Source organism: Poecilia mexicana, unplaced genomic scaffold (genome assembly GCF_051168715.1).
Source record: "Poecilia mexicana isolate PSO_F unplaced genomic scaffold, ASM5116871v1 scaffold_3, whole genome shotgun sequence".
NCBI classification, from domain to species: Eukaryota; Metazoa; Chordata; class Actinopteri; order Cyprinodontiformes; family Poeciliidae; genus Poecilia; species Poecilia mexicana.
In genome coordinates, this window is record NW_028263372.1 from 13,443,915 (window position 1) to 13,468,104 (window position 24,190).

General features: G+C 43.5%; 1 protein-coding gene across 6 annotated transcripts; it reads right to left on the reverse strand.

Annotated features, from left to right (window-relative positions):
* Positions 1–427: 427 nt before the first annotated feature.
* On the reverse strand, positions 428–23,390 carry sema6d (semaphorin 6D). Of its 6 annotated transcripts, none has more exons than XM_014996440.2 (20): positions 23,150–23,390; positions 16,803–16,971; positions 16,259–16,370; positions 13,896–13,956; positions 13,620–13,682; positions 13,402–13,503; positions 13,165–13,255; positions 12,805–12,924; positions 11,538–11,626; positions 10,520–10,737; positions 10,309–10,440; positions 9,545–9,700; positions 8,332–8,505; positions 7,886–8,026; positions 7,599–7,676; positions 7,424–7,482; positions 6,785–6,841; positions 6,107–6,289; positions 4,290–4,546; positions 428–4,192 (listed from the first exon to the last, which is right to left on the reverse strand). In XM_014996440.2, the coding sequence occupies exons 2-20, from the start codon at positions 16,921–16,923 to the stop codon at positions 3,062–3,064; spliced, it is 3,345 nt and encodes a 1,114-aa protein (XP_014851926.2). In that variant the 5' UTR covers positions 16,924–16,971; positions 23,150–23,390; the 3' UTR covers positions 428–3,061. The 6 variants fall into 6 exon arrangements, with proteins under 6 accessions (XP_014851926.2, XP_014851925.2, XP_014851927.2 ...); XM_014996439.2 differs by having other exon boundaries at positions 22,166–23,390; XM_014996441.2 differs by having other exon boundaries at positions 4,305–4,546; positions 22,166–23,389.
* Positions 23,391–24,190: the final 800 nt, after the last annotated feature.

Genomic DNA, 24,190 nt, shown 5'->3' on the forward strand with positions numbered 1-24,190 from the left:
CCTGTTTAATATCAGAACATGCATCTGAAATGACCGCTGTTCCTCCACAACTCATTTTGGGGCTTAGATCTTAGGCCCTAAGAAGTAGTTTGTCCAGATGTTTGGGGAGTAGAAGAACATATTACTTTGGAGTATTTCCCACATGCTGTGTTGTGTGGCCGACTCTGTGCTGACCTCAAATATCAAAACAGCCAACATCTAAAAATAGGCTTTTAATCGTTCCTCACTCGTGTGTCCTGATTGGCTCGCAGAAACCAACTGAGACAAAGCACCAGTCTCTCATTTTCATGCAGTAACAAACCGATACACATTACGGTTCCCATGTCAGACTCTTAAGGATCAGATGCATTATTGGTATTTATTTTTTTTTAATAAACGCAATTTTTATTTTTAATTCTGTTGGCTGAAAAACAACACAGAGAAACAATTTCTGTGCAGTAATATTTTATTTCAACTATACGTGCCGTGTTAAAAAAAACAAAACAAAACAAACATGAAACAAACAAAAAAAAAAAAACATTATTTACACATTCACAGTACAACTTTACAACATATCTACACGCCCAAATACTCTGGAGATAAAATATACAGCTGGCTGTGCATAGCCATTATGCACAGTATTTAAAACAAACATACGTGAGATAATGTTTCATCTGCACATACATTAAAGTCTGACTGAAATATAAAGGCTTCAGTTTGGATTGCAACGAAAAGACCCAGGTCATATTGCAATGTACAAGGCAGTAGAGCAGTGTTTGATGAGTGCATGTCTGTGATGTCAGTGTGCATGTGTTGAGTAGAAAACAGAGCATAAACACTGGTTAGATGTCGGGCAGAAAGCCTCTACATACAATCATCACTTGTAAACAAAACGTGGCTTTGGGCTAAACAGGCAACTGACACTCAAAAAAAAAAAAAAAAAAAAAAAAAAGACTGCAAAAGTCACCCAAATCATGTACCCACTGCTACAAGAAATGATCCCCCCAAATCGTCCTTTCTGGCAAACAGAAACAATCCCCTTCCCAACACGTCTCGGGAATTACGGAATCTGCACCACTGCCGGCTATGCCAAGGGACAGCTTTCATCTGAACATTTGAATACTGTGTTAATACATTGGCTGCGAGCAGGACGGGCTGCGTTAAGCCTTCCACTCAACAGTGCAATGTCTTGACTGCCCCTGCATCCCGTAGTTATGAAAGTACATTCACTGCATGGCACCACTTTTTGTCATGGAATATCACAAATCTTCGCAACACTGGCAGTAAAAGGGAATAAATGATTTGAACCCAATAAGTATTTTTCACCGTCCTTCGCGGGGGACTTAAACTCCCAAGTGGAATTAGTTAGAAACTTTTTTTTTTGACACACATCCTGCTAAATTTCAAATTGCTTGTATAAAAACATTTGCAGAACATGTGACACATACAGAGAACCAATTGACATTGCCAACAATACATACTGTACTAATTTGTTTTGTTGATAAGGCACACAATGCACAGATTCAGGTTCAGTTGCCTAAAAATATTTATACCCTTTATTTATATTATTTAAGTATATACAGGACCTTGTCATTCCCAGCATGACTTATTTGGACACATTAGTGAATGTTGAGTTGATTGTACCCTGGCCTTCTGCAGAAAAAACCTGCACCAGAAACCCAGGCTGTGGAGCACATGACAAGAATATTATGTTGTTGCACTGTACTGAGTTCAGATTTGTTTTTCTTCTTTAGGTTTATTGCAGGGGCAAACTCCTGGCAGCCTTGTGTTATTAGGGGGCAGAAGTCTAAGAGAACAGAAATAGGCTGAAATGTCAACATTGTATAAAATTCCTTTGCTACTTTCACAGTGGTACATTTAATGAGGGACAAGAAACACTTGAAAATAACGTTTAAAAGTATTTCAAAAGCGGGGCGATATTATGTATTTTTAATACTACTACTAATGAGAGGAGACTAGTAGAACTCCTTGACATGGGCAATTAAGAAAAGGATACATTTCAGTCCTGGAGAAAAACATTCTGTCCAATGTTCTAGTCTCGACAGTGTGTTGTTGATCTGTACTTTTCCACCTCTGTTTACAGTATAACACACATACTCAGACACAACAAGCAAGTGTCCACGCCCATATCAGCTGTCCTAGCATTGGTTGAGGAAACAATGCATTAATGACGAATGTTCTGTCTAAAACCCATAGCAGCAAATGTCAAGAAGTCAGATTTCCCAGTGAGTAACAGAGTCCCTGCTTTCAGCACACACCCAACATAAGCAACTTCAGCCCGACCCAACCATTTGATCATTAGTGTGTGACACAAAAATGGATGCATCCTCGATTCAGATTATAATGTTGGAATAAAAGACAGTGACTCAAGTCCTCAACACATCTTAAGGTGCTTTCACTGGCATGTGGAAACTCAAGACCAAATATATGCGCTACTTTTTCAGAAAGCTGCTTCTCTGGTCGACCGAGACACATTCAAGCATTCACATCCTTTTTCGCCTTGCCTGTTACTCAATTTAGTTGCTAAAGCAGAACGCACACAATGAATATTAACTTTCTTTATTTCCCCAGGCATATCACAACCATAGTCATTGCCTACCTCTCCTCTGATCAGTTCACATTAGTGGGAAAACAGTGCTCAAGGGCAGTGACAATTGAGAACCATTCTTCAAGTATTCTACCACTTTTGCCCACGCACGTGTGCCAGACTGGCCTGTTGAGGATGCCCTAAACCTTGTACCTTACATTGGAACAGGTGGCACCAAAACCCAGGAACAATGGTGAGCAGCAAATTCACCATTGTTTGCTATTCATTTCCATGTGGCTACTGGGTGCAGGGAAGCAGTTGGGGTTGGAGGGAGGCCCAGTAGGTTTCTTTGGCCATGTGGTGTTTCCCCTTTCCAGTGCAAGTGTAATGCACATGCCATTTGAAGAACATTGAAACACCTCAAGTTGATACACAAACACACACAAGGCCTTATCCCATCCAGACACCCCAAGCCCTTGAGCACAAAGCTATACAGACCAAGAGCCTGCTTAGAAATGTCCATGGTTGTCCATGTTAATAACTGTACTTGTTGACCACTCGCATCTGTGGAGTCTGTGGAGGAAACCCATGGGGTTTTGGGGGCACATCTGGCTTTAATGATGGGGTCCTTTTAAGCCCTGTTCGGGGAAGCGAGCCATGCCCACTGTAGCTGCTCTGTCGAGAAACAGAAGGTGTGTGGGGCGAGTGCATCCCCGGTGCCACCATTGCACCATGAGAGTCAAGTCTAGAAGGGGGTGTTGGGGGCATGTATCCCCCTATGTTCATACTGTGCTGGCGAGACACAGACACCCCCATGGTTACTCCATTTGGTGAGGTCGATAAGGACTGCCTGTGAGAGGCACTCCGGTGGAGTTGGTAACCTCCTCTTTGCCTCTCAAGGGTCCCACCCATGCTTAGGCTTCCTGTGGGTGTAGTGGGAGTGGAGGGCAGGGGCACATCGACCCTTTTAGTGGGGCTGTGCCTTGGTAGAGAGGAGGAGGGAGAGTACAAGGAAGCTTCACGGCTGGGCACAGCTGGGGGTACTTCAGTCAGCTCCTCCATTGGCTCCAGCATGAGATGAGGCCTTGGGCGAGGCCCTGATTCTTCTTGAAGAATGGCCTTTGGGTTGGCCACAGAGTCATTAAGATGTTTTAAAAGGTCATTCAGGGTATTCCTGGCATCCACAGACCTCTTCTGATCTTTCCTGTTTCCTTTACAATCTGAAATCTTCAGTTGCTTTTCAGAAGAATGTGGCAAAGTTTCATCGCCATGGTCAAGGTTAGGGTGGTCATGTGTAGCATTGGGCAGCACAACTGCACTGGGGATGTGGGAGTGTCCCAGGGCAATGTGAGGGTGGTTGGAACTTGTATTCGCAGGTGCAGGTGAAGAAGAAAGAAACTGTGGACTCTTTGCTGATGGGTTGGCTTCCTTACGGGGCCCGCTGACCTTTCCATGAGCCTTTTCCCACTGGTTCTTGATGGGCTGCAGGCTTTTCTGCTGAAGTACAGGAGTGGACTCTGGAGTGGGTAGAGCAGCCAGTTCTGGGGGCTGACAGCCATCCCGCAGAATCATTGTCTTGGTGTCACCATTGGGCGTACTCAAGTCTTTACCATTGCTCAGCAGATTGGTGAACAGCTTTGGAGAATCGATGTTGGTTTGGTATTCCTAAGAACATAAAAGGAAAGGAAACACAGTAAGATAAGACACAGCTTTGCTTAACTTTTAGGTACTTGTTGCCAAAACATGTTGAAGGATAAATTACTTTTTCTGGTTGTACCTTTACAGGGCTGTCAAATAAGCCATTGAGCTTGACAAAACTCCCAGTTGAGTCAGAGCAGGACGGTGCAGACTCCATGTCCTTGTGGACATGCCTTGGTTTACGAAGGACAGAGTCTCGATAGCAGAAAACGATCAGCCCAGCCAGGAGAGCCCCCATCAGAAAAGCAGCGAAGACGCAGGTGATGAGGATGTTCATGTGGACCATCTGGTTACTGTCACCAGTACGGATATCCCATACACCTACAATACAGTGATACAATGGTTAACACCTCAACGAATACACTTGCCATTGGGGTTATTGAATGACACATACTTCACCATATACCAGAAGAAATGTTTGTGTGTAAAAAAAAAATCATGCTGGATTTTTCACTTTTACGCTTCTCCCATATAAAGCACCTACATGCAAGTCAACTACTTTCAAATTCTTGAAACTAGTAAAGCACAGATAAAGGACACATATGGTGAAATTTGGCAGCCACTGCTCTGTACCCGCATCCATTTCACCATCTACAGGAATGATTAGTTCAAAAGAGTTGACTTGACCAGCATTCGACAAGAGGCGATCATGCTTCTAAGCATCAACAGGAAAAAGAGTGCTCTCTTATCTGAGATGGTGCCAAATTGACTTTTTTTTTTTTTTTTTTTTTTTGCAGCAGGATCTTGGTTGGAGAATAGAGATGCAATGTTTGCATTCAGAGCATTCAGGAAGCTTCTGCTCTACACAAGGTTTGTTAGTAACCACAGACACGGAAGGGGGTTAGTCATCCACTGTACAGCCACAGCAGTGGTGTGGCACAGGAGGCCCAGTCAATTATCTACCAGCCAGGATAAACTGTCACTAAAGCTAGCTAAAAGATTTCTAGAAAAAAAAGGATAGAAACAAACAAACAAAGAAGGTCTTAAAACAGACAACAATGAAGGATAGCGGAGATGATAGGAAGTAAATAACTTGACAAGAAACAAAGAAAATGAAAGTGGTGACACAACTATAACAGACAAAAGCAACACAAATAATGTACAAATTCTGTGCATCAAGTACTCTCCACAATTATTGGCACCCCGGGTAAAGACAACGAAAACAGCAAAAAAACATGGAAACATGTTATGGAGACATTTGCTGAGACATATGCTGTTCTTGTTTTTTGCAGTATTCAAACAGGAGGGTTTAGATTTTGTATGTTTTTCAGCCTTTTTCTAGTTGAAATATTGCTCTAACTGTGGATTTAGATAAGTTTAGATGAATATCTTTTATAGCCATTTGCTGACTTATTAAGCTCAACACAAATTTGCCTGGCTTTAAAGACACTCTCGTGTACGTTCCATTCAGAAAAATGTCTGAGAAAAAAGGGGTTGTGTGTCATGTAATATTTATACCCCAGGTCGTGGATTACCCTTTAAATACTTCTAAATTTTATTATCCACTCAATAAAAGTATAAATAAAGACAACTGATTTGGTTACATTTATTTACTTTTTAACATTCTTTATTTAAGAATAGACATATTCATGAACCCAACATATATGCATATATTTATATACATACACATAATACACAAAAAAACATTTATTTAATAGGATTTTTGTGTAAGATGTGACACTGGGTATTCAGCAAAAACAGTAATTTGATAATACTGAATAAATGTAGTCAAATTAAAAGTTTCCTATCTAAAAGCTAAGGCACTTTTAAGGCTTTCGAGGTATCTCTACCAAGGTTGCCAATAGATATGAAAGACGCTTCTTGCTGGTAACTAATAGACCAGCTTTAACACAGCGTGTTTGGCCTCCCTAGGAGCCTTACCCTCTGGCCCCCCTGGGAGAGAGTTTAAAGAATGGGATGTGGCTGGGTCATCCTGTAGCACAAAGCCTGAGCCGTAGAGCTCTGGACGAGGCCCTGAGCTGGGGCTTTGACTGGGTATGAGTACTGGGGGCTGTATGGGCCCACTGGGTTGGACAGTGACTGGTGCAGATGAAAACGCCATGTCTGTGGTGACAAACAAACGGTTAACAAATTGTGCAGGAGTGTAAAGCATACTGTTATCCCAATTAGTAGGCATGACCAGAGCATTTGAGAGGAAAAAAAAAGAAAAAAAAAAACAAAAAAAAAAAAACAGAACAAAACAAAAAACATTTACAGAGCCAAAACAGTGCATCATTGAATATTCTAAACAAGAAGAAAAATATTGGATTCAAGTGTCCAGAGGAGTTCGTACACAACATTACGGATGCTAAGAGCTGAGCGGTCGGCATGCATAAGAGAAGATGGATGAATCAGGAAAGGGAGTGATGCTATGAGTGGTTCTGTGCTGTGGTTAGAGCACCTATGTGGTCTACTTTGTTTGTGACGGTGAAAAATGAAGTGTTAGCATTCAGTAGTTGTTTTGGAACAAGAGATGAAAAGTAGCAAGGATGGAAAGAATAAGGGTGGGAAATGCTGAACTCGAGGAAAGAAACCAGTTGAGTAAAAGATCAAACTAACCAGAGGTAGGGTCGCCAAATGATTTGTAATCTGGCGCTGAGGTAGTGCCCAAAAACACTAAAAAGAATTAAAAGGACAAGAAATCATTATAAGGGAATTCAGAGGTAAAAAATAAAACTGAACGTGTAAAACCTGCTTTGACAACTAATATATTTAGCTTCCTAGCAGTGTTTTTTTTTATATATATATATTTTATTCTGACTGGATGCCCTCTGGTTCTGATCAATACTGAGGTTCAGTCTTGGTCATGTTTAGCCAATACACATGAGGAGAAAATTTCATTTAAGTGTAGATTCCTTAGGCTTATAATTGCCGGCTCATAAAATAAAATAAGACTTCCGTCATTTGCATGAGCTAAGCATGACCTTTCAATTGTACATGTCCATGTGTGGGCCTTGCAAGCACCCATAGTTACAGGTGGCCATGTACTGTATGTAGATGTGTGTGTTAATACTGCGAATACATGTAAGGGGCAAAGTTACTGGAGTGGTTACTGGTTGTGAGTGTGCAGGCTTATGGTGTATGCAGAGATGGGTTTGTGTTTCATTTGTGTACAGTGTGTGTGTAAGAGTGAGCAGAACTGAATGTGTTTGTCCGCGTTGCAGGATCAATGGCACGGCATGGGGATGGGAGTCGTACCTTGACAGTCTCCAAGGTGAGTGGTATTTCCATATTCAACATCCTGTTCGTATCCTTTCCTGAAAACACAAAGGGAAAAACTTGGCTGTTATTTAAAAAGTTGCAAACGCCTCATGCAGTCTTGTTTTCTCATGTTTGGTATGTTTTTTTTTTGGCAACCGGAGCTTGAACTCACAAAACACCTGGCTGTATCCTCTCACAGGCTCCATGAGGCTTCCAGCCACAGTAAGGATCTCTCGATGCAATGCATGACCTGGCGCACAAACACAGTCAAAAACTGGCTTAATGATTATGGAAAGAACATCGTTATCATTTGTGACTGACTGAACATTAACCATACGGCCGCCTCAGGTCAAACCGCCGTGATGCCCTTTATGATGTTTACGTGAAAAACGCCTCGAATAAGGTCAAACACCGATGAGCGACAGTACAACCCCATGCAGTGAGTACGGTCTCGCTTACTTTTGGCAGGAGGAGTGCCTTTCACAGCGACTCAGGGGAATACGGATGACACAGCTTGAAAAGGCAACGTAAAGGCTGTGTGTGTTATTGTCCACATGAAGCGAGAGGACACGCTTGTCATCCTCGCGGTTGGACGGGCACCTAGAAGGAGACGACAGAAACCTGTCAGCAAACTCAATCCTCTCAGTGACAGTAGATGGAGACACTCAAGGTGTAACTTTTTCTCCAAGCCTAACAGCGGTTTAATCTTTAACATCTGACGCTTCGACAGATAAATAATCAGTTGCACTGCAATTGTGGAGAAAGGAGGCAGGCAGATGCTGCCATGTGTGCCGGGCGCTTTTATTTTGAGAGTTGCTGACTCACCAACCGAAAGATACAAAGGGGAAGAGAAACAGAGGAGGAAAAGCAAATGCAGAGATGGAAGGAGGTTAATGTAGACCTACTTGGCCCTGTTGAAGACATCGATCTCCTCCAGCAACAGACTCTCATTCAGGGAGAGAAGGGAAGTCTTCGCCAAGACCTTAAGGACGACCCCCGACTCGGCGCCGATGAAGACCACCGTGTAGTTCTTGTGGGGTCCTGCTTGGCCGTCTACAGCCAGCGCTGTTAGTCGGTACCTTCATGAGTAGCAGAGAAACATCAGGGAAATTATTATACATCTAAATAATATTCACCTTCAACTCTGTAGGTTTAATCCAAACTTTCAAATGCCAGAAAGTCAAATGCTAAGAATCAAAATACAAGGCGAAGCAGTAGCTCTCAAGCCAACAAAATGTCTTCATAATTCACTGTCTGTCTAGTCCATGACTGCTTACTTATACTGATATTTAAACATGAGGAACTTCAGCTGAATGCAGCTTTCCCAGAAATTGTAAAACGTCTACCTATTTGGGAGTGAACCAAAGATCTACAGTGGGAAACATTTAAGGCAAACAGAAGTGTCACATCCCACATCCCTGCCTCTATATGGACCCGTCATTTATACCACCAAAGGTGGGTACAGCCCAATTAAAACGCACAGGTGTCATCTTTTATCTAAGTGATTATTTTGTTTAGCTTTCAAATAGAACCGCGATTTTATTAACTCCCCCGTATTTGTAAATAAAAAATGTAAACTGTAAAACACGTTGGATAAACTTTGTTTAAAGTTTGTTTTTTGTGCATGTTTCATGTCTGTCCCGTGTTCATGACAGTTCAGGTTGTTTTAGATTTTGAAAATATTGCTTTTCAGTATAGATATTTTGGTGAGCATATGTCCATTACTAATGAAGGTCAACACAAACCTGCCTTGCTAAAGAGGCACGTTCTTTTCCCACAGCCATCTAAACTACACATAGTTTATCCTAATGCGAGACTGTTATGTACATAGATAACCATTGTTTTTCTTTTTGATTTAGAAACCGTTGGTTCCCTCTAAAAATAGTTATAAAATGGACGGCGTAAAAAAAAAGGAAGAAAAAAAACAAACTAGAAAACCATTTTAGGTTTCAAACAGGTCAAAGGAAGCCTGTATCCACCAAAGTGACATATAAACATGTCAGTAATGACATAAAAAACTTGGAACAGTACTGCAAATCATGCTGACACATACACCCATAAATTTGTGCGTCAGGTCTTGTGTTTCCATCGACAGATGTTTTTCCCATGTATGCTTACCGGACACGTGTTTTGGTGAACCAAGGCTCGTCCCCAATCGAAGGCACAGCTGTGTCCATAAGAGGGTGGGACTTGATGAACTGCAGGGTGTCGTCTGGAAACTCCACAGAGCTCTTAAAGGACGCAGCCGGACCGTGACCTGCACAACTCCCAGGCCTAAGATATGGAGAGTGCGCACGCACAGAGGGCAAAAGGTCAAAGATCGGGCCTATACCGTCAAACACCAAGGAGCAATTATAACATTCAATGAAATGAATGAAAAGCGCTGGGACAGTTTAGGGAGGGGGCGGGGGGAGTAGCAGGTGTCTTTTGGGGTATGGAAAAGGCCTCAGCTGGAAACATAAAATATACATATGCATGATTATCCCTCATCAATGATTTACAGGAGTAATGAGTTGCAGCGCGGACTTTGTGTTTTGGACGCAGGGCATGGCTGCCGATATAAGTGCCAACACTAAGCTAGCTAAATATTCAATGCATTTAATTATGCCAAATTAATAATTTAATCACCAGCAGATGGCAAGTGTGTGTGCTGGGTCAAAGCTAATAACCTGGCTTGTGAAAAAGATTTGATTTCACTGGGTTTAACCATGACAAAGAAGGATTAAGAAAGAGGAAAATTGAGGTGGTTAACAGCTGCTGCTAAAAAAAAAAAAGAGTTCAGTAACTCATAATGCGCTTTAACCACTTTACTGTGCATGCCCGTTCCCTGTTGGGATTGTGTATCGAGCGGTCGCCGTATTGCCTCGAGTTAAGATTCTAACCGAGGTTTTGGCAGCTTCTCCTCTGGAAACGGTGTCCACACAGAGTCGGGGGTCTTCTGCTCCTTGAACCGGCCCATGAACACTTTCTCTATGTCGGTCATGGAGAAGGCACACACCGCTGACCCCGGAATGCTGCGGAAGGGATACGACACCAGTGAATAGGGATATTTGAAGACGCGCGCGTCCCAAGAATCCTCCCTCTGTGGCTCACCTGTTCATCTGTGTGGTGAAAACGCCCACCACGGAGGGAACGCCGTTGACGTCGATGATGTCGGTGATGGACTGAAGCACGTCGAAGTAGAAGAAGGACTCCCCCGGCACAGAGCAGTTCAGCCTCGCCTTCACGAAAGAGGTCCAGTGCTTCTCCAGCACTCGCTGCGACCCGCCGACGTCATTTTTGCAGATCCGGGCCACTCGGGAATAAACAACCTGCGGGGAGGGGAAGAAGGGGGGCGATAAAAGACGGTTGGAGAGAGGACTGAGGCGAGCGGAAGAGGAAGGCATCTCCGTGAGTGTCACTAAAAACACTTCAGGTTCTTGAATAATAAATAACTCCATCCTGCAGCAACTCGGCACAAATCACTTAACACACACACACAACTCGTATTTAACTCCGTGTGAGGAGATTGTTCGCCCCGAATGAAACAAACGCAAAAAGAAAATGTTTAACTCTCTGCAGCATTGTGCGAAAGTGCGTCTGATTGCACATATTACAGGGACAGAGAGGACATATGAGGTACATGAAGCAGTCGGCTTAGACGCTTTTAATAATTCACCAGTGCAAACCTCCATCAGAAGCCAGGTGTCACCCCAGCATTAGTAGAGGTAAAATATTTAGTAGCTAGTGGCTGATGGAAGACGCTGGCTTCCTGTGGCCCAACCCAGGGTGAGGTGTGGTCAAACGGAAAGCTGGTCTTGAACGTGGACCGTCCTAATTCCCGTTACATGACTGTGTTTGTTGGAGTGTGAGGGAGATACAAAATACGAAGCCTGTAGCGGGTAAATCCTTTTACTGTGTAATGGCCTTACATTTGGAAGCCATTCCCAGTAAACGCTGGATGTCGAAATTTCCCTATGAGCTGGGATGTGGTTTATAGCCGTCTTCCCATCACCACTACGGCTCATTTATCGCAGCAATTCTAACCCATCCACTAAAGCAGGGAAATCCTGCATGCTGTGTTTTGGAGGAACATCCATGGTGTTTAGATCAGAGGTTGCACTTGTCTTACCTTTCCCAGATTGCTGTGTTCCACGGCGATCTCCCGGTAGAAAAAGTACACGTAATTTCCAAACTCGGCTGCATGCAGGAAATGAGGTTCTGAGGGGTAGAGGGAGAGGGAGAGAAAGGGGGGGAGGAGACGCAGGCAGAGAGTTAAAGTGTATTTCTGCACCGTCACCACTGCTGTGCATGTTGAATATTTCAGAGATTTGTACAAGGCCGTATATGACAGGGGTGACCTAGATTGCCTGGGAGAGAACAGGCCATATTTCCGTGAAGCTTGGCAAGGCAGGAAAGCTCTCTATCACTCCAAAAACAGCTCTGACAGTCACGTACGTACATGCTAAGGCACCGTGGGCATTTCGTTTTTTTTGGCAGGTAGATGCATGTATTTCCAGACAAGGATTCAGAGTGACGGATGGCTTTTTTTATTATTATTATTAAATGATACGGTACTATAGTTCTGCTGGAAATGTTTCCTCCTCTGCAACAATATTCTCAAGACTTGGTTGAAAATCAGCCAGTGACATGAATCACCTTCCCTTTAAGGGATTTAGTTTAGAATTTGATTTTTATTCATACAGTCCAGTTCAGTTTTTACACGAGGAGTTTTTACATCTTTCTGGTTGATCAGAGAAACGGCACTTTATGGAGCCCAACCAAACATGATCAACCAGGAGACGAATCTGCTCGTCCTCATGGCGGGTTAATAAACCTCCTCATGCATTGGCTACACAATGAGATTTCTGGTAACTGTGTCGTAAATTGTGAAATGGACTTGTAGAGGACTTCATAAAACAAGCATGTGTGGAAAGTAGATTAGTGAAAAAGCTTGGCGTGCAAGAAACCTCAGCTAAAAATATGGTCTCATTTGCATTTCAAGTTCAAATCAGTACATTAAATGGATAACTGGAATCTTGTCGTCCAAAGACCAATTTTAAAATCAGAGTACATTTTTTACAGATGCCAACAAAGTGACTCTCCTTAACAACTCAGCAGAGTCAAAAGTTGATCATCTGCCATTTTGGTTTCCAGCAGCCGACAAACCATCTAGTGGACTGACATTTTTGTATTAAGGTTATTTTTTTCTGGCTTTAATGTAAGGTGTAAGATGCAATCGTCAAAGTGAATAGAAATGAAGGCTTGAAATGTTCAGCCACTGTGTGAAGGAATCCACATGTGTTAAATTGAACTTTTTTTTACTTTATTCTAATTGGCTGACATCCATCTGTACTGCTCTGTCCAATTGGAAAGCACAGAAAGGGCCATTTGCTCACCTTTCAGCCATTTGGAGTCGTATTTGATGGTTCTCAGTGCTGATCCGTCACCCATACTACGGTAGATGACAGAATCACTGGCCTGGAAGTCGGCGACTGTTGCAGAATACAACTTTCCCTCTAGGAAGCCAAAAACAAATGCATAAAACGGTCACAAAGAGTAGAAAGAACAGATACCACTGCTTCTCGCTGCTTTTTCCTTTTACAACACTTAATTGGCTGAGTTGTTATCGCTGCAGGCAAGTTTTACCGTGGCAAAGACACAGAGGTGATAATGAGAACATAAGTAAAAACGCATCAGTTGTTCTCCTGCAAGACTACATATCCGCGCGCGGGCGGGCGCGTGTGTTCGACCCGTACCAGCGAACAGGGCCACGTTGGTTTGCTTGGCGTCGAACGGGCACCGCGCCAAACCATTGATCTCTTCCCCGTCAAACTCGAGGTTATCCAGCTGAAGGAAACACAGAGATCACCCACACATCAGAGGAGACTCAGCGGAAACACGGCCACATCTAAGTGGCTGCATAAATCAGTCAAATTTGTGCGGCTGAGCGCGTTTCAAAAAAAGAAAAGCTGAAATCGCCCTGGTCCACTGACCCTGTAGTATCTGCACATGGGGTTGAAGCCATTGGTGCCACAGATGAACACCAGGTCATCATTTCTGGGAACCAGCACTTTAATAAAGTTGTGGCACTCGTCCTGGAAACACACACACACACACACACACACACACACACACACATAATAAAAATCCACCCGCTTCTTTCCTCACAGTGGACACTTTGTCAAGTCCCTTGTTTGTTCTCCATACTTACTCTATGTTTTCCCTTCACAGCACACATCTCTCTGTCACCTTGGCCCGACCGCCATGTTAACTTCTGTAAAGACACACACAGTGTATTAGACATGTGCATGTCAAACAAAATGCACAGACTTGCACTCAGATACAGCCTCCCTCTCTCTCCCCCCCACCTCCGTTTTTCCACTCTCATTTTACAACCTGTCTGGTTTGTGATAAATTGCTCAGTATTTTCTGAGGAGCCCTTTCAGAGTTTGTGCATTGAGAAAGCAGCTTGTGGCGGGAATCTTACCCGGTAAGAAATGATCTCATTCCTGTAGGATTCTCTCAGACTGACGAGGTACACCTGATCCCTGCAAACACACAACAACGTCACGCGCACGCTGCAGTCAGAACAACAAGGAAAACACTTAGAGGTTCAAATGGCAGTTTAAATCTTCTTTTTTTTTTTGCAATTTTTCTGAGGGTCAATTCGTAACTTCACCAATTTGTAACCCAGTTTACGTTACCATTTTCTCTATTCTCATTTAGGTATTACAACTACAAAAAAAAAAAACCTTCTTTTGTAACCTCAAACTAAAACCCACAGGGTATCAGGATAAGTGTTAGCTTTTTAAAAAAAGAAAAATACTGAAGTAGGTCTTTGTCATCGTTGAAAATTGCAGTGTGAACAAAGCACAATAATAACCCTGATCTCATTGACTGCAGTTCTAATTTGCATTGTGGTCAGTTGTTTCCTCATGACTGATTACAACCCCCACACCAAACCAATGTGATCTCCAATTGTCCAATTGGTAGACAATATTCATTTTAAGTCATGTTCTAAGTAAATATCCTGACAGAATACAGAAAAATTAATATCCGGTATGAAACATTTTTTCACACCCACCCTTATTTTAATTTTAAAACAAAATTACAGATTCAGAACCTAGTCCCAGAAATCCTCCAAACTGATACCAGGTGGGGAAAAACAAAACACAAAATAAAATGGTAGATATATTCACACATTTGAAACCTCACAAGTCTTAATATATATTTCCGGTTTGCTCCATATTGTTGAAGGTGTAACCTTTGGTAGCAAAGCACAGAAATTGATCTTTAAGTGGAATAAAACAAAATTAATGTTAGTTGTTAATGTTAGTTAAAATCATCCCCAACTGGACCACAAACTGCCACTTTGTGGTTTGGCTAAAAAAAAAAACATTGATTGTTTGATGTGTTGGAAAAACATCGCTTGTATATTTTGTACAGTCCATGCTGCATAAACATGCCTCCACATATAATGGCAAATATTTTGCCTGTCCAACCATTCACTGTACATTGAAGGAGCTGAGCGGTTTTTATTTTGGAGCATCCTATTGATAACTTAATCATGTCAAAATGACACCTTTAACAATCGTACCACCCAATGTAACTGTGCAAATGGTCTCACCCGAAGAATGAGTTTGCCTTAGTAAATGATGGATGATAAACTAGAACTGAACAACTTCAAAATGCTCTGATTATCTGTGTCTTGCTCATTGAGAACCATTGTTTACTTTAATCATTACTTTATCCACTGTGTTCTGTTGATAATGGCGTGCCAACAGAGACCATAATGTCTCTCTTGGCAGACAGAAGGTCAATGTGGGCAGCATATGTCTACAACATATTTTACCTACACCTGCTGAGCTGGATGTACACCGCCATGACTCAATGTCGAAAACACAAAGGTCAAAGAAAAATGGGGATTTTAAATAACGAGCAAGACATCATCGGCATAAAGGGGAACCTTCATATTCAGGATTACCTGTCTGAATATCCTGAATGCTCTCTCTGCATGAATATTACCAAGGGTTCGATGAGTTAGCTCAAATGCTGGTGGCTTTTTTAAGGTGGTCTGTACAAGCTGAGGCAACGGAGGGTAGATACAAGTAGATAATCAATGAATTATAATTTGAAAAGGTTAGTAAAAGCCATTCCAACACAGAAAACAGATCAATATGGTCAACGGTTTCCTTAGCATAAGGAGGTGAAAAAATGCATTCCAGCATGTTATCTGCAAATGTAAACAGAACATTGAAATGGCTCTGAAGAAATAGAGACAGGCAACAATTAGGGCTCGCTTTGATTGCTCTTGATTTATTTTAATTCGTTTGACGATTGATCAGCCCTCGGACGACATATTTCCGATTCATTTTTTTTTAACTGAGGGCACAAACTGGCAGGAATAGGATCACACCTGACAATAAAGCACCATGTGATGGTGGCTGCAGGGACTTTAGAGAGACTTTTCATACTGTTGATGTCAAAGCAATTTCGAGCAGCAATATTAGTGCTAGCAGTAACATTAATTCCGCTGGCCATAAATACAAAAAAAAAAAAGACATGTAAGGATGCCAAGAAACCCCCCCTGAAAGCACGTCAGGTGGGCGTGATGGACGCCTTCACTGAATCAATACCAGCCACATACATCAGATGCAGGGCTGGAAGCCACAGATCCAATAACACTAAGAGCTTTTTCACCCGTATGCTTGTGTTTACGTGCCAAGCAGTGACTGAGTATATTGATGTGGGGGGATGTGAGAAAGGGAAAGACGACAGAACGAGATGGCAAACGTGTGTGTGTGTGTGTGTGTGTGTGTAGGTGTGTGTGTGTGTGTGCGTTAAATATACCTGCCAGCGATAAATAGCGTGTCCTGTATTTTGGTCATCAGCTGAAAGTCGAGGCGATGCTGGGAGTCGTTGACAGAGGGCCTGCCTCTGAACACAGGGTACCTCCGAGTAACTGCAGAGAAATCACACGCATGTCGGAATAAATCTCACTCATACGTTAACGTGACTGCTCTGATTAAAATAAACTTGATACACAGGCTTGTACTTAAGACACACTGCAAATCACCATTGCACTGTTGTGTACGTTCTCAACAATCAAACCTTGTATGTCATTAGTTTCCTGTGTTGGGTGGAGGCTGCTCATGTCAGCGATTTTTTGCTCCGTTGTTCCAGTGCGTAGCGGAAATGGAAATGAAATCTTCCCAACGCTACCACTGGCCGTGCAGCAGAGTGATTTTATGAATGTGGCGCCGTGGAGTGCGAACTGCTGACACGGCGAAATGGATGGGCCTCTGTGCGTTTTGTGTTAATTCGGTGTAGTAAATGAAATGAGAGGCTGGGGGGGTGGGGTGGGAGAGTGTTTTGTGCGTGTTTGTCCACTCACAGTGCGCGTCAACGACGTCGAGGGGCACGATGTCCTCCGGGAAGCTGACTGCGAGGAGAGTGCGTGAGGCTGCCAGCAACAGCAGAAGCTTGCTGAGCAGAAGCGCAGCTCCCTGGCCCATGGCTGCTCACGGACGACGCTTCCTGTTGCACACTGCTGGAGATGTTACCTGGAGACATGGAGAAAAATGCAGGTTTGTTGTTTCCTTGGATGTTGATGGATTTCGTGCTACGGCTCAAAGGTGACGTCAACTCCGGTCCTACGAGATGCGTGTGAAAAGCAAGCGAATGTATTAAAAAAAAAAAAGTTCAGCTGTGACGTAATGATGCACACTTAACGTTGCCTCTGATTTATTGATGACTGGGCTGTCGATGGCGAGGCTTGGCCACTTTCCTCCCCCAACCTCTCGCTGCATCTGCTCTCTAAAAGGAAGGTCAGCCAAATAGAGTGGCGGGGGCTTCTCGGTGTGTGTTTGGAGACGGCGGAAGTCCACCCCTGCGAGGGACGCCTGCTGTCGCCGTACATCTGTGCTCTGATTGGTTTTACTTGGCCGGGCCCAGCACTAATCAGCGCATTGGCGCTTCATCACCGCTGGTAGCGCAGCCTCTGCTCTGACCTTAGCAGAGTTTTATCAGAGCTCTGCTGGCAGGTGTCACTCCGGCCTTTCCGTAGAGCTGGCCTGCTCTATTTTTTATCGCAGCGCAGTGATTCCCTCACTTTGCGTCTGCACTGCGACATGTGTACAGTTGTTTTGACACGGTTGTAATTTTAGGAGATAATGGTTTGCACAGTGTCTGATTGGAGATATGATATGCCGACGGCTGCAGCGGCAATAATTTATCGTGGGCGTGGCGGGGGGTTTAATGTGTAAGTCGGCGTGTGAAGGAGTACTTTAGGGACAGACTGTGTCTGTGCATATTAATGACTGGTGTACATTCAAATATTTATAAGGCAAACAAATTATTCATGGAGGTAAAGCCTGAGCGGATATAAACAATTTACTGAGAGACGTCACACAGGCAGGGGGATGGATTAGCTTGGAGCACACTGAGATACCCAGACACATACACGAGGCATAATCGCACTTTCAAATGCTAGAGTGCAAGGGCTGTGTTGGACGCACAAATAGGAACCCACACACACACACACACACACACACAGAGAAAGTATCGACTCATTTTTCAATTAGCCCCAAAGCACACCTGCTCCAGTGCTGTCTGTGTGCGCGGCCCTGCCAAGCCATTAGCACTTTGATTGATCCACACAGGAAACATGGCTGATCAGCGGCCAGAAAAGACTAATCTATAGCCCTCACCCTAATCACTGTAGCAATGTGAAGACATTGTAAACCGAAATGTGATTGGTTCAACTTGTCAAACAGAATCACATATTTGATGCCGGCGCGGCCGGAGTAATTCTTCAGGTATTGGAAAAACCTACAGCACATGGTTGTCAGGTGCCAAATTAGACTGTAAAGTCAGAGAAGGAGCATCATCTGAGCGTGCAGAATGCATAAAGACGGCCTTTATGCCAACACGTTGATATAAAACATGCTGCTTTTTTTCACCCTAATCCTGTGTTGATCTAAACAGTTACTGCTCGCTGATCAAAGGGAAGGGTTGTTAGCTGGAATCAGAGTAAAGCCCATGTGTTTTAGTCATGAGCAGTGTGTAATCATGGCTATTCAGCGCTCTGTGGGATACTGAGGCCTTTGAAAGAGCAGTGTCATTAACTCCGAGTAATGTAATGCCTGTACGAGATGATGCTTAAGCTTCATCAGTCCACATAATAGTTAAATTAGGGGTTTGATGTCTCAGCAGAAATTGAAAGATTTCTGGGACCAGAGGGTTATTTTCACAGAGATCTAGGCTGAGCACCTGTTAGGATCTTAATCAGAAGGAGAAGCGATGTTGCTGCTCTGTTTAAAATAAAAGAAAAAAAAGCCTGCTGGTGTTCCTTAAAAGCATCACATCATTCTTTTTTTTTTTAACCACCTTCTTTGGATGCACTCTTGCACCGAGAATTGTGCTATTTTAAAATCTCGTGCAATAAACTGCTGAGTTTCGAAGAGAAGCTTGGGACAGGAATAGATACCAAATGCTCAACAGTGGTGGGGGGGAAAAAGCAGGAGAGCTATGAAAAGTAAATAAACTGAGCTGTGCAGTTCTACTTTATGGTGCTTTCATGAAAGCTGCAGGCTGTACACATATCCCAAACTTGGCGGTGTTCGCAGGTAGATCATTTCTTCACTTGTCAAAAACATTTGCAGTGCTCCTCTCCGTTGCCTCATCAAAAACATTCCAGTTTTTTTTGTTTTGTTTGTTTTTTATTTTTTTACTAAACCATCCAGGAGGAAAACACTCCAGGGTGACACTCGGATATAATCTTCCTTGCACGGCTACCGCCACCGAGCTCTGAAGGAGCTTTCTATAGAAACTTTAGTGTAAGGTCAGCGATCTAAAATTACTTCTTATTCTCTTATGAGGCCCAGTTTTGTTTTCAGTTGCCTTCGCGCTCTCTGGTTCCTCCCCTCCAGTGTGTGCACGGGGCTGTGTGCACGTAGGTGCATGCGTGCGTGCACACACAACGCCTCAACAAGTCTGGAGACGCTCGGCTTGTCACGCAACTCAGTGCCATTCAGCGCTGCCTCGCTCTGCCTCTGTTATTACAGGCTTTTCAGTGTCCTACAACCAGGCACTTTCACTGCCGACGCCGCTGGCTCCGGTCCACGGTGTTATACATGGGCAGGGGGAACCAGAGAGGGGGGAAGGGATCTGCTGGATTTCTGTTCCGACTGACAGTGGGTGACTTGGGTCTCTAGCCCAGTTATGGTGGTTGCAGCTCCAAGCTTTAATGTTCCAAGCTTAACGCGACAGATTAACACTTATCCTCCTCTTAGCTGTGTTTTCACTGGCACATGTAACCTCACCTCCATTGTGACACTGGATGGAAATTGTTTTTTTTTTTTTCTTTTTCTTGCAAGGAGGTCCTTCTTGGAGGGATTGGGGATCGTAAGAAAGAGTGTCAAACAGCAGTGCATGAGATTTCCTAAATTGTGTGTGAACTTGCGTCGTGGATGTAAATCCCGGCGGAACAATGGCTGCTGCTCAGGGGGCTCCTCGACTTGTCATCTCGCACAACGCAAGCTGTGAACCTAACGCAGGAAGTCGGATAACTGAGGAGTGGGGTTTCAGGCATTTCTCTGCCCTGTGCATGTTTAAAAACACATGCAAGCATGCGTGACTTTCAGGCCTAAAGCTGTGTACATGGTGTAACGCGGTTTTTGGTGCTCTCCTACTTGGCTCGGTGAAATTAATCCAGATGCAGCTCCACTGGAAGGCTGTGTCTGCCAGATGATTAGAGCAGCTACCAAACACACACAGAAATGAAATCTGTTCCCTTCCCACTTCAATAATAAGCATAGCACTCCTAACTGCCAGCTACTTGTGCCAGGATTACGTCTGACGGGCTTGGTCGGACTTGTTGCTTCAGAGATCTGGCATAAAGGGAAGTTTTCTGCTTCCTTGAACGCATGCTTCCAAACTTTTCCTCCGCAGCTCGACGAGCAGGGGAGTGAAACAGGAGAAAAGGCTGCTCTCAGCGGTGGTTCTGCACAAAAGCCTTACGTTGCAGGTGCGACGAAGAAACAAAAGGGGGCTTTGGGCAATACAACACAATGGAACCGCACCTCCCCCCCCCCCTCCGGCCTGTGGATCCATGTTTATTGGATGTTTCTGATCACTAAACAAACAAACTGGAGCCAAATGTTGCACACATGGTCAAGCTTTTACCACTCTGTCTATTTAGCCCAAGCAATCAGCGATCAGCATTTTGGGGAAACCATAAAGGGGTAAAAAGTGGTCACTGTATGGTTTAATGGCGGCTGTTCCGGGGTTACGGCCGGCTGTAGAGGAGGTTAACGGTGGTCGTTCTGGTCACCGAGCTCTGACCCTGTGTCCAGCCAGGCGAAAGCGGGACACACAGACCAGCTTTGCTGTCCGAAAAAGGTGGAAAAAAATAAAAAATAAAAGTAAAAAATCAGGGCTTGTTCTGATGTTTCATCTGGCCCATGGTGTGGTGTTCCTCCATTACATGCAGTTTGTAATTACAGCATGAGCTAAGCTCTGTGATCTCTGTGGCAGGAGTTCAGGTCCTTTAGACTTTGGGGGATTTAGATGTATTTCTAAAGGAGAGTGCGAGATTATTTGGCAAATATGGAACCAGCATTTAGATCATGAGTCAACTATCATCAGGCTTAAGCATTCATTGGGAAAAAGAAAGAAACATCAAGTTAGTTTAGGAGTAGCTGTGTGCATTTGTTAAAGAATAAATAAAATTATGTGGAGAAAAAAAAAACAACACAAGCACCTCCTGTTGCTTTTTTTTTTTTTTTTTCATCAAATTTGCCCACTTTCTCTACCACAGCAGATTGTGGAATTACTCCAGAACTCTCCCTGAAATCCCAATCCGCATACTTCTTCTTTCACTCCAAATTTTCCAACTTTGCATGAGGATGTTTCACCCCTGTCCTGACTACAGAATCCAGGCTCCAGCCCCTGCTCTAATGCATGTATTGTGCAGACCGTAGCATGAAGGCATTCGAGTTTTGTCCGTGGTAAATCCTTTCATAGCCCTTTTAGTCCACATGTAGGACTCATACAAAAGAACAACAAAGACTCGGGGGACAACGGTGATGGGGCTGCGTTTTTTTTTTTTTTAAACTGCCTCCATTGCGCTTTATTCATGCCCAGAGCTGGGCTTCCATGCCCCCTCTCTGCCTGCAGAAAGGTTAGCAGCGCTTCTGCTGTTTACTATTCAACGTCAAGATGGCTTAAAAAAAAAAAAAAAAAAACTAGGATGCTTTAAAAATAGCAGAGGCATCAGAAAAGGAACCACCTTCCTGGTAACTGTCCGCCCATCTCCTCTTATTGTTTAACAGCCCACTCTTTACCGACCCCTCCAGTCATGTGCACCGCCACCAGAAGTTGATTTTAAGACATACACATAAGAGAAAACACTTTCATAATTTTACTCAACAATTCATCAGCAGTTTGATTCATTCTAGTAGCAGCAAATATGGATGTTTGTAAAAAAATAAAATAAAATAAACGTTGGAATATACGAATTTTACGCACAGCTCCAACGGGATGTCGCCCTTTTTCCACAGTCAGTCATCAACGAGAAATACTTTAATTTCATGGACATTCCAGCCATTGATTAGCTTTTTGGATATAAAAACAAAGAGAGCAGTAAACCGACCAGGTTGAAATTTAAGGTGCGCCTTGATGATCGCACACAGCTTCGGTCTCAAAACGCAGGAAATTAGACAGTTTATCCTTAAGAAAATCCCACATGTCACCTACCTTGAGCAGCCAAATTCACGCATGAATGAGATATTCCGACTGAACGTTATAATCCTTTGATAATCCATATGCGAGGAAAAGCCCAGCCTGTGATATTCCTGTTGTTTTAAGCTCCATCCGGAACCCCACTTTTTTTTTTCTTTTCTTTTTTGTCCCTCCTTCATCCAGATGCGCTCTGTGATTTTCCAGCTCCGCTCTCCGCACGCAGGAGCATTCTGACTCTCACTCGGGCTCGGTCTCCGTTCCCCGGGCCCCCCTTGCGCTCTGATGAGTGATCTTCAAAGCTCTGCCACGACCACACAGCCCCCACTATACCACCATCCCCTCCCTCTCCCTCTCTCTCTGTGTGTTGTGTGTCTCTCTCTCCCTCTCCGTACACCAATACACCAGCCCCTTCCACTACTATTAACTTTGGAAACCAGTGAGGAAGGGCATAAACAGGAACGATGGTCTCCTTACTATCCAGCTTTCTGACTTTATTTGCACGAATCGATTTGGAAAGAGCAGCGCGCAGGAGCAGCTCCCCTCCACCGACGTTTATCGCAAACTAATCACTTTGTCTGTTTATATAAAGCAATCCAAGTTGCATGTCTGCACCAACCGGTTTCACTTATTTAGCTGTCTTATTAAAAGTTGCGAGCACATATCAGGGTAAACAATTCAAACGTGGTCCCATCTTTCTCCAACACCCAGTGGGAAGAAGCGTCCGAGCTGAGCAGATTCATTTTGTCACCTAGAAATAAATAACGAGCGGACTCTGGCTTGAAATAAAAACAGTCCAGGGTCCAACTATTCCTCTCAGTTTTCTCTCTATCTCTTTTTTTTTTTTTTTTTACAGATCAGCACAGCGCCCCTTTCAGAGGGAATATATTTGTTTTCCTATGAAAAGACTTCTCTCTAGTTTTCCTCCCTCTTCGACTTTCACCGTACAGTTTGTGGCGCAACAAAAAAAGTACATCCACGTATCATCTGCAAGGGACTCACCTCATCTGAAACGGCTTATATGTATATTTATATATATGTATATATGTATCCTTTTTACGCGCCGCTTTTGGTAATCCAGAGAACAGAAAATCTCTCGTGCGCGTCGTAGTGAATCAACTTCTCCTGGCTGGGAGAAAAACAAACTAATGCACGGCAAATGGTGTAATTCGACCCGAGCAAAGTCAATCCATCCACTGCGAGACCGCAGCCTACCAATAAGCAGCGCTCTTGCTCCAGTCCCTCCCCCCCGACAGTCATCCATCTCGCCTCGGTTGGTTAGGGCCTCTCTCTCTCTCTGTCTCTCTCTCTCTCTCTCTCTCTCTCTCTCTCTCATTCTGTTTTACTCTGGTTTCCTTCCCTTTCTTTCCTAAAGCCTTGGAGAGAAAGGAAAAATTGACCCCCCCCCCTTTTTTTTCAGTTCTGCTTGTGACCCTATATTGCTCCCCCTCTTTCCCCAACTTCCCAATACTAAACCCCATCCCCCCCCTGCCCCCCCTCAGAAAGAGAAGGGATCCCATTTAAAATAATTTCAGCTGAGTTGTGTCAAGTCAGTTAAACAACTTAGGACCTGTTTGGGTTAAAAAAAAAAAAAGATTTATCCGAAATTTCCTTCTTCTTCTTCTTCTTCTTGACAACTATGTTTTTTAAAGCTAAGTGACTGAATCACTTAGCTCATTGAAATGAAATTTGAAGTTTTACCAGAATTACTTTTATATATGAATTCTGTCTTTTTCCCCCCCCTCTCCATTGCTTTAATATAGACGGAAAGCAACAGACACATTCAATCTCACAAAATAAGAGCCGTCGTAAACAAGAGCTTGAATTTCTGTTTTAAGGTTATAAGTAGGCCACATCTTATCAGTCGAGACGTCTCTCTTGACCGCTTTAGGTGCCAATGCAAATCAGAAGATATTCACACCGATCCAGATGTTTACATGCACACGAGGAACCGCATGCGATTCTCCAAGGCTCGCTGCAAAAGTGAGATAGTTCTTGGTTTCTCAAGCGAGGTTACGTGAAAAGGTTAGAAGTAGTTAATAT

Bases quoted from the DNA above. Each gene is read 5' to 3' on its own strand.
- sema6d (XM_014996440.2), bottom strand. From the start codon at position 16,923: ATGGGCCAGGGAGCTGCGCTTCTGCTCAGCAAGCTTCTGCTGTTGCTG. The intron at 13,957-16,258 runs GTATATTTAACG...GTGTGTTTGCAG, and splicing joins ACGCTATTTATCGCTGGCAG to GGATCAGGTGTACCTCGTCA. The intron at 10,441-10,519 runs GTGAGCCACAGA...TCCCTTCCGCAG, and splicing joins TTCACCACACAGATGAACAG to CATTCCGGGGTCAGCGGTGT.